General features: G+C 40.6%; 1 protein-coding gene across 1 annotated transcript in view; it reads left to right on the plus strand.

The window, feature by feature from the left end:
* DNAH6 (dynein axonemal heavy chain 6) overlaps positions 1-13176 on the plus strand; it is a 213928-nt gene that overhangs the window by 178919 nt on the left and 21833 nt on the right. The window contains exons 63-67 of the mRNA XM_029938527.1: positions 2207-2397; positions 4285-4445; positions 7792-7880; positions 8620-8766; positions 10432-10570. Coding sequence (XP_029794387.1) covers positions 2207-2397; positions 4285-4445; positions 7792-7880; positions 8620-8766; positions 10432-10570 — 727 coding nt within the window. The remainder of the gene's footprint in view (positions 1-2206; positions 2398-4284; positions 4446-7791; positions 7881-8619; positions 8767-10431; positions 10571-13176) is intronic.

Genomic DNA, 13176 nt, shown 5'->3' on the forward strand with positions numbered 1-13176 from the left:
ATTTAGCAACCGTGGTGAGGCACACATTCCTGGGCTGGTGTGTGTCCTCAGTTCTGTGGTATTGCCTCTTCCTCCAGCTGAGAAGCATGAACCTCATCACCGCGGGAACAAACAGCACTACGCCAAAGCAAAAGACAGGAAACTGTGTGTTAATTCACAGGAAAGCTCTGCTCTATAGCTCTGATACGTCACCGTCCTGTATTTTATGTATTTAACCATATTCTTGGGTATATGCACGTCTAGGCATATAGTAGGTAGATGGAGCCTAACCAAGGGTGTGTTTTGTGCAAATTTACTTTCTCATATTTAAAATATTTCATAAAGAAAATCAGATCATACACAAGAAACTCCACATGTAACCAATAGCTTATGATCTTTCATTAATAAAGCCATTGGAAACCTAGATCTCTATGTAATATTAATGGCAGTTTTTCCTGTTTACAAGAGAAATATTTCTCCAACTATTTGAGTTCAAAAACATCTCATGAGTGTGTTGCCACTTTTATAGTTACGTAACAGCCTCAAGAAATAATTGGTGCTTTGTGGTGTTATTCATTATAAACTCTAAGTGCTTTATGTCAAAGTAAAAAGCAAATAAATAGACCATGCCCTCAAAAATATTTTTTAAAGTGATAATGAAGGAATCAATGTTGAAATTGTATTTAGTCATTCACTAACATAGCTAAAACTGAGCTCCAAACCTCCAAACCTGTTGCAGGGCTGTCCCTTTTGGACCATGTCATGTTTACAGTTAATACCACAATATAGCCTCATGTAAGTAGGCAAGCAAGTAAACATCTTTTCCCAGATTGGCCACAGAAGGGTGCAGTCCGAGGTCATGGCCCTGACCCAGGCTGAGATACCCTTCTCTCAACAGCAATAACAAAAAACATGCAAGGATTGTTTGGACAGGGTGATGTGAATACCTAATGAAGGGTTAATTTTAAAGAAGGGCTGCTGCTTACAGTTGTGCCAGGTGTGCACTGCACAAGCCTTAAGGGAGCCATTTACATTGAAGATATTGTAGGTTAGGTTTGTATATTTATCATGACAGCTTTCTGGCACAAGTACCTTGAAGATCTCACACAAAGACTCCATACAGGCTAGAGAGGGAGAAGGTCTGCAAGAGCAGGAATGGGGTAAGCAGGCTAGGGTAGGATCAGTGAAGGCAACACATTGGTGTAGGAAGGGGTGGGGCAGGGATATGATCATCCAAGCTGAGGCTAGTTCCCCAAGAAAGGTCAGAAGAGGCTGATAACTAAAACGAGAGAGGAAGATGGGGAGACAAGATATGCAGTCAATTCTGAGAAGCTGGCTTATGAAGGGAAGCGAAGAGACAAAATAGCTGGGAGGGATGTGGCGCCTAGGTAGCTCAGTCAGTTAAGCATCTAACTTCCACTGGGATCATGATCTCATAATTCCAGAGTTTGAGCCCTACATCAGGCTCTGCACTGAGAGTATGGACTCTACTTGGGATTCCCTCTCTCTGTCTCTTTTTCAGAATAAATAAACTTAAAAAAAAAAAAACAGCTAGGAGGGGAGCAGCAACCAAAAGCAATATTATGGTTTTAAGAATTGGAGACGGTAGAGCCTAATTGTATGATAATAATCTAGGAGAAAGGGGAGATAAATAATGCAGAAAGAAACAGTGCAAGGACAGGGGCACCGGGGTAGCTCAGTGGGTTAAGCGTCTGACTTCGGCTCATGTCACAATCTTGCAGTTTGTAGGTTCAAGCTTCGTGTTAGGCTTTGTGGTATCAGAGCCTGGAGCCTGCTTTGGATTCCGTGTCTCCTTCTCTATCTGTGCCTTGCTCTTTCTCTCTCAAAAATAAACATTAGAATTTTTTAAAAAATTGTTTTAATAAAACAGTGGAAAGACTGAAAGTAAAGTCCACAAGAACGCAGAAGGAATAAGGAAGGATGGACCAGAAGGCGGCAAGGATGGGGGAGTCAGCTTATAGATGGAGGAGATGACAAGGAACTTTCCTCTCATCCAGCAGTCCTCTTGCTCAGGGAAGTCATGAGGACCGTGGCTGCTGGCAGTTCCGTGGTACACAAACCCCGTAGGAAGAAGTACACCTCATCAAGAGAGAATGAGTGCAGAACAGGGCACCATCCTCTGAGAAGTTGAAGGGGAGAAATGGGATGGAATTATGAAGGATCTTCAGCATATTATTTTCTTAATATTTTCCTTTTCAACTTTCAGGTCGTTTTTGCTCTTACAGACTTTGTAATAGAAAATCTTGGGAAGCGCTTTATAGAGACACCACCTGTGGACCTGCCCACTCTGTATCAAGACATGTCATCTAACACTCCCCTGATATTCATCCTAAGCACAGGCTCGGATCCTATGGGTGCCTTCCAGAGGTTTGCCCGGGAGAGCGGGTATTCAGAACGGTAAGGTCCACGATGTGTAGTTTTTATAATTCGTAGAAACAGCTCCTTGTTAAAATGTGCCCTTTTTTCTTCTCTCTGTGGAGTGTGAATTCCTACATTTCAGTATCCCTTACTAAATAAGATACATTAACATTTAGCTATGTATGTTGTTAAAATGGAGTCAAAAATAATAAAACCAGATGTAAACTTCATTTGAACAAATGGAAGATTGTCCAAAATGTATAATAATCTAGAGGAATGGTAATTAAAACTTAATTGTTATTTAAGACATTATTTTAATGTATCCATAAAAGTTTACTCTGTATGAAAAACAGATTGTATTAATGTATACTAACAGTAGGAGCTCTCATTTATTGCTGGTGGGAATGCAAATGGTACAGGTACTTTGGAAGACAACTTGGTGTTTTCTTATAAAAGTAACATACTCTTACCACACAATCTAGGAATCAACTCCATGGTATTTACTCAGAGGAGTTGAAAACTTTGTCATGTCCACACAAAAATCTACACATGTTTAAAGCAGCCTTATTCATAATTGTCAAACTTGGAAGCAACCAAGTATCTTTCAGTATGTGAATGGGTAAATGCACTGTGGCACATCCATAAAATGGAATATTATTCAGCATGAAAAAGAAATGAGCTATCAAGCCAAGAAAAGACATGGGGGAACCTAAAATGTACATTATTAAGTGAAAGAAGCCAATTGGAATCTGTATGATTCCAAGTATATGTCATTCCGGAAAAGGCAAAACTACGGAGATAGTAAAAAATTAACAAAGGGTTTACATCCAAGATAAAGAACTCTTAGGAATCAATAAAAGGTAAGTGGCCCATAGGAAAAAAAGGGGGGAAGGAGGGGAAAGGGGAGATATAAATGGAAAAATGAGAAGAGCCAGATGGCCAATAAATAAACCTATGGAATTTAAAACTCAGTGAGATACCACTATATAGACATCCACCAGGTGTTAGCAAGGATATGGAGAAACAAATACTCTGTGTCAAACAGCAGCTCTACTCCTAGGAATATACATAACAAAATGGAGTGTATGTGTATACCAAAAGACATGCACAAGAATGTTGATTGCAGCATTGTATGTAATAGCCAAGAACAAGGAATAACCCAAACATCCATCAAGATCAGAATGGATGGATAAATTCTGGTATAATCACATCATAAAATATTATATAGCAGTGAATATGAATGAACTATAATGACATATAATAATATCAATCTAAAAAACAATGTTGATTGAAATGGACCAAATACAAACTAATTTATATACTATATGATTCCATTTTTATAAAATTAATCTATGATGTTAGAATTTAAAGTAGTTTTCACCTTTGAGAATGAAGAAGGATATTGATTGGGAGGGTGCTGGTAATGCTCTCTTTTTTTGTCCTGGGTGGTGGTACAAGTGTACATTCACTTTGGGAGAATTCATTAAGCTGTACACTAATGATTATGTTCTTTTTCTATATGGATGTTAGACTTTAAATTTTTTTAAGTTTTAAAAAACTGATCTATAGTGTTGGAAATTAGGATAACGTGTACCTTTGGGAAGGTGGAGGGGGAAATGATTGGAATGGAAAGGGGCATGAGACAGATGTCTGTGGGCTGTTGGCAAACTTGTGTTCGCAACCACAGGTGTTCATCTGTGATCATTCATAGAGCTATATATTTCTTTTTTGGACTTTTCCATATGTGTGTTACAGTAGAAAATGTTTTTTAAAGCAAGAAAATAAGAGAAAAATATTTGCAGATCTCTTAAAATGAGGATTTGAAATGTGTGCATATTTTAGGCAAGAGTCTATTATATTTACATTTCTTCATAATCTCATTGCTTAAGAATAACATAAAGTAGCATTTTTTGTTGTTGAATTAAGGGTGCAATCAATTTCACTGGGGCAAGGACAAGGACCCATTGCTGAAAGAATGATCAAAGATGCGATGAAATCAGGAAACTGGGTGTTTTTGCAAAACTGCCATCTTGCTGTTTCTTGGATGTTGGCAATGGAAGAACTAATTAAAACCTTCACAGATCCAAGTATGTCACACACATAACATTTGCATAATAATGCTGTTTTTATATAGCCTTTCTTTGTTGAATCCAGTCCTTACAGTAATTTTTTTATTGTAGGCGTAGTGTTTCCCCATAGCAAAGAGGAGAAATTTGAAGCCTAGAGAGGCTACTTAAATTACACAGTCCAGACGTGAAAAAAGATCTTCAGATTCCAAGTTGGGGGACATGACCCAGTAGATCACTTCTATTCCATGTTACCTCCCAGGGAGGCCGTTTGAATTAAAAATCGATTATATAGAGGCACGATAAAAGAAATAGAAAAATGGACTTAGGACAAAGAGTGTAAATTAAATCTTTCACTAAAGATTTCACTAAAGAGAAGTTACAGAACAGATTCAAATGGCCACAACCCCCTTAGAGTCGCTTTGCACCACTTATTCTCTCTAACTCATACACCTACTAACCCTCATGTGTGTGCCTCCCACCCTCATTGTCAAAAACCGATCTCCACACTTTAAAGCCAAAATATAACACACAAGACAGAGTTTGGAATAAAGAGGAACTTTATTGCTCAGGTCATGGTCTCACAGTCATAGGATCAAGCCCCGTGTCAAGTTCTGTGCTGTCAGGATGGATTGGGATTCTCTCTCTATCCCTCTCTGGCAGTCTTATTTTTTATTAAAAAAAAATGAAAATAATTGAAACCCAGGAACTGTATTATTGGTAATAAGTGAGATGAGCCCTACTTTACCACTGTGTCAGGAGGTCATTCCTATCAACCTAGGATACCCAGAGCCCTTTCTCTGCTGTCTTCCTTCGTGCCCTGACCACAGAAGCTCTCTGGGAAGGTGAGAGCTATGCAGCCAGTCTTACAATATGACTTTACTTACTGCTGCCTATTAAAGTGAAGAGCTCTTCCTTTACAGAGCGGCCAGCCTACACGGGACACCACCACGCAGCCAAGACTTAGCAGCCTTCCCCTAAAGACCAGTTCCCCCTTCTGGTTCCCACTCCTTGCCTCTGCAGGCTGCCGCAGAGAATCCTTCACATCCACCACCCAGAATATTCACTCTTTTCACCCTTTTGCAGTGCAAATACAATTGGCCTGTGGCTTATTTCCATTTAAATAATTAAAGAAAAATGACCAGACACTGTACAGGGGTTGCTAAAGATTAGGATTATAATTAAGAAGAAAATGCTAGGGAAGGCATCTAGACAGCAATTTGCTGCAGTGGAAGTGCATGAGCCTTCCGAATAAGGACACGTTGTTCAGCCTCGTGGTGACTAGGACAAGAGTGAGTGTATGCCAGAGGCGTGACAGGCTGTGGAAGCCAGCCCAAGTTGTTAGTGGCTTTTAAGTGCCTTCAGCTTACTGCAGCTTAAATGGATAGGGAAATCCTCTTCTGGCCCTGGTTACAATCATTATTGAAGTACCCATGTGAGTTCTGATGTTTAACTTGAACCCATTTAAAATAAAATACACTCGGGTAATAAGCTGAAAACTGTAAGTGAACAAAAGAAAAAGGAAACAGAGGAAGGAGCGAAAACTGTGGATTTGAAATTCTGACAGCTGAGGAGAGCTCTGCCCCCACCGCTTCCTGCCTGTGCACACGGCTCCTCTCTGGGCCTCAGCTTCCCTGGCCATAAGATGCCAGCATGGTATCCTGGCTAGAAGCCCGGGGCTAAGATGATTTCTAAGATTCCATTCCAGCTCTAAACGTCTGTGATGTCTATGAGAGTTAATAGTCTTGATGCTTTTGCATAAGAGGAACAGTGTAGAAAAAAAAAGTACTTCTCTAAATCGAGCCTTTCTTATGCTTTGGACCTTTGGTTACTGAAATCATTAGCCCTCTTTAGTTGATGTCTGACTTCTACGCCTAACAGTTTTTACCATGCAAGCAACTCTAGTGTTGCTCTAGAATTGTTCTGGAACTAGCTCTGGGGGCACCTGGGAGGCTCAGCCAATTAAGGGTCCAACTCTTTGTTTTGGCTCAGGTCATGATCTCGTGGTTTATGGGTTTGAGCCCCACATCAGGCTCTGCACTGGCAACATGGGGCCTGCCTGGGATTCTCTCTCTCTCCCTCTCTCTGCCCTTTCCCTGATCTCTTCTCTCCTCTCTCAAAATAAATAATCATTAAAAAAATTTTTTTTGTTGAAGAACTAACTTTGAAGTTTGGCCATCTCATGTAGCTCGTGAATTTAGGTTACCAAACCAAGAAGCATAAACTCAGCTTTAATCTCCAGTCATTCATTCAATAAGTATTTGGGAACCTACTGTGTACCACGCAGTTCTAGATGCTTAAGGTAGCACAGTGAACAAAAAAAACCACGGGTATCTGCCCACCCAAAGCTTAAGTGTTAGTGAGGGTAGATAAACAATAATTAAACCTTATAATAAATAATTTACATGATATGATAGAATGTGATTGGTGCTTTGGAAAAAATAAAGAGTAAGGAGGATCAGAAAGGTCAGGATAAAATGGCAGGGGGAGGTGCAGGAGGAAGAGTGGGTAGCAAGTTTAAATGGTGTGGTCTGGGTAAAACCTCTTTGAGAAGGTAACATTTGACCAAGGCTTGAACAAAGTGAGGGAATCTAAAGAAAGCACTCCAGGCGGAAGGAACAGCTAATGCAAACACCCCAGGGAGGCAGAAAGCCTGGAATGTTGGAGAAACACCATAATATGTACTTAAAAACCAGCACCAAGAAGTCATCCTTGGACGATGCCTGTATCTTCCTATAATGGGAACAATAATTTTCCCGACTTTGCTTCAGCCTTTTGAACCTGGACTAGAACTCGCTTTCCTGGGTGCTCTGTCCAGAGATCACAAAGCAAGCATGCTGGCTTAACTTCTTCGTGCTCCTTATGAAGTCTGTCTACACCCCTGCTCCTCAGTCCCCCTGGCAACTTCTCTGCAGAGTGGAGAGATCCCTCTCTTCTCCATAGGGCTTTCTGATCATTTTCCTGCAATTTGCCAAAATTGAATTGTTTAAAAAACAAACAAAAAACAAAAAACTACTTCATGAGCCCTGGCAGTAACTGTCCCATTTTTTTTTTAATTGAAAACTTTCTGTATTTCAGAGGGAAAGCCCTTAACACCTCCAACAAGTACTGAAAATTAATGTATCCTTAATTTCTTTACTCAAATGTGCCAGCATCTAGATTGCCAAACTCTTATGTATTAAGAGCTTTCTATAAAGATTCCTCCCACCTCCGTTTTAGAGCATTATACAACATAAAATACTTAAACCAGTCTTTAAACAGAGCGCATAGCGTCTTTTTGTTACCCCCTAATAAGTATTTGTTACATAAAGGTATTATTTCAGTTTAAGCATTTTCTTTCCTGTTGCTTTATCTTTGTTTTAAACAGGTATTGTCATCAAGGACACTTTTCGACTTTTTTTAAGTTCCATGCCTAGTAGTACATTTCCTGTTACAGTTCTTCAGAATTCCGTCAAGGTAATTATGCACGTGGTTGGAACGGCACAGAGTGACTGGCGTCAGCGTGTTCCCCGAGTGTGTCCGGGAAGCCCAGGCCCCGTGTAGGACCATGTCAAAGTCCATGCGGCCAAGGTGGGGAGGAGCAAGTCAGTTTGGCAGGGAAATAATTTCCCAAGACACTGCCCACCCTGGTGTGTCCCAGTCCGTCGATCATTCAGCTCTATAAAACAATGTCAAAGATGCAGAGTGATGAGAATGGATCCCCTCCCGAGTTAAGAGAATGTTTCAGCATTTGAGACAAGGAAGGCCTGCAGGTCATGTGGCTGCTGTATTCCAGGGCTGGATGTTTCCAACATATGGGAAGCCTCTGCATATGAATGATCACAGGAACAAAAGATCTCTCTTCCTTCCCTGTCCCCACGCCATCAAGGAATGCCATATGTTGAGATGAGTGGAAAAATCTGATGTAGAAGGCCTGAGCATATCTTCTGGCCCGTATTTAGAAAAACGGACTCCAGCTGAAAGAGTCTGAGGTTCTGGTAGAGATGATTTACCCATTGTAGGTCTGAAGACCCCACCAGGCCCTACTTTCCAGAGACTGGGGCTGAGCAAGACACAGAGCAGGCCCCAACATGCCAGGAATGCCCCTTGGGCATCACTTATCTATATCCTTTAATGGCTTCAGTCTACATGTATTGTTTATAAATAATGCAAAGCTGTAAAATGACCCATGTGCCACATGTGTGTCTAAATCCAGGTAACCAATGAGCCTCCAAAAGGTTTACGTGCAAATATCAGACGAGCGTTTACTGAAATGACACCTTCGTTTTTTGAAGAAAATATACTCGGAAGAAAATGGAGACAAATAATATTTGGCATTTGTTTCTTCCATGCAATTATTCAGGTACACTCAATTTTGCTTTTCAATAGAAACAAGAAGGTGCATTTATGTTAATAAATACGTAAATAAAAAGTAGGAATTACGTGAAAGCTAGCAGGTGGCATTGTGAAGCCATGAGGCCCTGTTCTGTGTCTGAAGCCACGTTGTTGTCACTCGTGGCTGATCTCTGTACTCCCCTCACCTCCGCATCTCACAGGTGCACCTCCCAGCTCTACTCTGGTCTAAGGGACGCCATCACCTGGATAGATGCACTAGGTCAAACTCAAAAGCACAGAATTGATCTCAGCTATGCCTCACTCCCAAATCTGCTTGCCCTCCACACTCTTCTGATCAGTGGTCCCACCTCTGAATCACCTACAGTCAAAACTTCAGAATTATTTTTACTATTCCTTCTCTGCACACATATATAATGCCAGTCATCATTTTTCTTCCAGTGGTTTCATTCTCACCTATTCCTGTTTGAGTGGGCTTGCGATCAGGGCCCCAAGTCCCCTGAAAGATGACCCTCAATGCAGTACTACTGTCTCCTTCCACATGCTCAGACCTCACTGCTGTGACCTGGTGTCCATCCCATGCCCCTGCACTTAAATTCTGACTCTTTGACTGCATCTCTCTAAATGGTGTCTTGATTAGACTGCCTGGGTTTCAACTGTGTATGGTCTACAGAGAAAGAATCTGTAAAGAAAAAACAAAGATTAAAGATGTAAGATATGAGACAAATAAGTAAACAAGGTCCTAGAGGAGATCCGAGAGGCTGGGACTAGGGGCCCCAGGTATGAGGTCCTTGTACAAACAACAGCTGAGATGGGGAGGTGGCTTGAGACTGAAAGTTTGAGGCCAAGAGAAGGAAATGAGATCTCTGGTATAATTATCAGCTTAGAGTTAAGAAATTAAGGTGGGATGGGATGAAAACAAAGAAAGGGAAAGACTTCACCAGGTGAAGTCATGAAACAAGGATTATGACTCTGTGTACCAGTTTGGTTATTTTTAACTTTCATTTTTTAATTGTTTTAATGTTTCTTTATTTTTGAGAGAGAGTAAAAGAGTGTGCTGGAGGAGTGGCAGAGAGAGAGAGAGAGAGAGGGAGACACAGAATCAGGAGCAGGCTCCAGGCTCTGAGCTGTCAGCACAGAGCCTGACGTGGGGCTCAAACTCACAATCCTCAAGATCATAACCTGAGCTGAAGTCAGACACTTAACAGCTGAGCCACCCAGGGCCCCCTGTGTACCAATTAAAAAAAAAGATGTCCCTGCAGAGAAGTCAGTATGTAATCAGCACGTTGTGACATGACTAAAAAGCCGAGGTGACAGACTCCTTAGAACAGTCTGTCCACCTGCTGGATAATTAGTGTATTTTCCTTCTATTTTAATGGGGAAATATTTTATTTTACCACGAAGGATAAGTGTCCTTTTGATTGATCTATTACATTTCCAGTAATGTCAAATTTTCTTTTGGAAATTTTGGAAAGGAGCCAAGACTGGAGGAAGAGATGCCTTCCATGTTTGGTGAAAGCCATACTGAAAGCCTAGAAGTTCAACTGCATGATCTTCAATAATATTACAGAATGAAAATGCCCAACTGCCATAGAAACCCTTTACTTCTCAATATTTTACACAAAATTAACTTCATCAGATATTATATTAAGACCATTTTCATTTTCTATTCTAGGAGAGGAAAAAGTTTGGCCCTCTTGGTTGGAATATCTGCTACGAATTTAATGACAGTGACAGGGAATGTGCTTTACTGAACCTCAACCTTTATTGTCAAGAAGGAAAGATTCCCTGGGATGCGCTGATTTACATTACTGGTCAGTATGACCACATGACCAGGGCATGGCCCATATGAAGATGGTGTCCTTCCCCAGTGTTTGATGGTGGAGATGATGATTTCTGATAGTCCCTTTGTGAAGATAAGACCATGATAAGAATATCAGGAAAATATTTACACGTAGAAAGCAGGAAGATATTTTCCCAAGTAATAATAGCAAAAACTTATACCTCTCTTGATACACACCAAGTACTGTGTTAAGCACTTCCCAAGAATTAGTAGATTTAATCCTCACAACAACCCTATGAGGCGAGGACTGTTATATCCCTATTTTATACATGAGGAAACTGAGGCACACAGTTTATATATGATGGAGCCAAGATTGAAGTCCAGGCAGTCTGGTTTCCAGAGTCTGTGCTCTTAAATTCAAAAAAATCTGAACACTGATTGACCTGTTAATTCAGGTAAACTTGTGAAAAATATATTTTAGGAATTACACTTTTTAGCAGATATTAATTGTGGCCACACGGAGCCCTAGTGCCAAGCCTAAGTAATGAAGAAATGACTTGCCCTGGGAAGTGGGGGAAGAAGAGCACTCTGAAAAGGGGCAAAATGGGAATGGATGGTCTTCACTGGTGAGTAAGGGAAATGGGAAAGAATAGAGAGGTATCAGGTGATCTAGAGCTGGGAAAGGCAAATAAACCTTTGAAGTAGAGGGGAGTGAAACAGTAGTGAAAATGAATGAGGACCCATCCTCAGAGTGGACCAAAAGGGGTGGTCTTGGAATTAGGGGGCTACCGTATACTTTGGCCTGCAGCACGCCAGCATTCCGGTGGGGCCAACACTGCTTACAAAATGGTGCGGGTCAGTTGACCTGACATTGATGGCCAACTTACTTTCAACAAAGGTATCAGGGAGGCTCAAAGGAGGAAAGATAATTTGTTCAACAAATGATGCTGGGACTGTTAGATATCCGTCTGCAAAAGGATGACCTTGGATCCTTATTTCATACACAAAAATTAATTCAAAATGAGTGGGGTAACAGCTGACATCAAAAAGCTCTTAGAAGAAAGCATAGACGCAAATCTTTGTGACTTTGGGTTAGGCAATTACTTATTAGATATGACACAAAAAATACAAACAATAGAGAAAATAATAAAAATTTTAAAAAATAAATCCTCTTCATCAATATTTAATACTTTTATACTTCAACAAATACCACCAAGAAAGTGAAAAGGTAAGGAGCACCTGGGTGGCTCAGTCAGTTAAGCATTCAGCTTTGGCTCAGGTCATGATCTCATAGCTCATGAGTTCAAGACCCACACTGGGCTCTGTGCTGACAGCACAGAGCCTGGAGCTTGCTTCTCAATCTGTGTCTCCCTCTCTCTCTGCCCCTCCCTTGTACATTCATTCAATCTCTCCCAGAAGACGCCTCCCTAAAAATGAGCCTAAAAAGTGAGTCATCTACTCTGAGTCAAAACAGTGGAGCTCCTTGTTTACACAGTTCGATCAAAGAGAAGGTAAAACTCAATCTGGATGGAGAAACACAAAGTCTGATGGTTTGTAAGGAAAATATTTGTGCTGTTTCTCAAGATGCAGATTTGTAGTTCATGACTTAAAAAAAAAAACTTTAGGGCAACTCTTTCCTCTCACCACTCACATAGAAGTCTTAGTTTTCCTGGCCATCCTCCTTTTCCAGGCCCTACCATGCAATTGGGGAAACTTGAGCTTACATTCCCATCCAGCCCCAAGGATCCAAGAGGAACTTCAACTTAGCCCCAGACTAGATGGACCCACTACAAAGATGTAACCAAACTTTATGTTCCAAGATTTCCTAGAAAATGACTGAAGAATATACCCAGGAAAATACAGCAGCATCTCTTTCCTCCTTCTTAGAGTTGCTAATACAGAGATTTAGCTACTTGATCATCAGCTGTGGTACCTACTTCCTGTCCCCTCTCCTTGAGTGGCTGATCCAACAAAACAGACCAAAGTTGCTTCAACAAGAAAGGGAAGATAAGTGTCCCTATAAGAGATACAAATAATGACAATGCTGTCTTAGAAAAAATAAATCATTGAGATTCCAAAGACCAAAGTAACTTCCTTTCAACCAACCATCTCAGCTTGAAAGAGAATGAAAAAGATTTCTTCCTGACATAATGGAAGATATGGAGACAAGAACAGATAAACACTTAGAGAATTCAAAAACTGACAACATCAGTAAACTCCTTCCAGGAAAACTACAGTGTGAATAACGTAGCAATAGATCTGGAATTTTCCAAAGGAATTATATCAATAGATATCATCCCAATGCAGAATACCTGTCATTCCTACTTATAATTTTGGGATGACAATGGAGCATGCTCAAAGTAGCTGCTCTGTGAAAAAAGAGATGGGATAAGTCTTAATTCCCCATAACATCATTTCTGTGAGGCACACTGTCCCTTCACCTTGGCTCTATCTTTCCTTCCTAGCTTATAAAGTATGTATACAGTTTGAATGCCTTGTGGTAAATGTTTTGGTTCCATTTATTTACTGGCCTCAAGAAGAAGCACTGTTTCATGGAAAGTGTATATGTTTTAGAATACTATGATCAATGATTGGGTAAGACCCCAAATCAATATTTTACAGGGGAAAAAAAAAGGA

The sequence above is a fragment of the Suricata suricatta genome, chromosome 4 (genome assembly GCF_006229205.1).
Source record: "Suricata suricatta isolate VVHF042 chromosome 4, meerkat_22Aug2017_6uvM2_HiC, whole genome shotgun sequence".
NCBI classification, from domain to species: Eukaryota; Metazoa; Chordata; class Mammalia; order Carnivora; family Herpestidae; genus Suricata; species Suricata suricatta.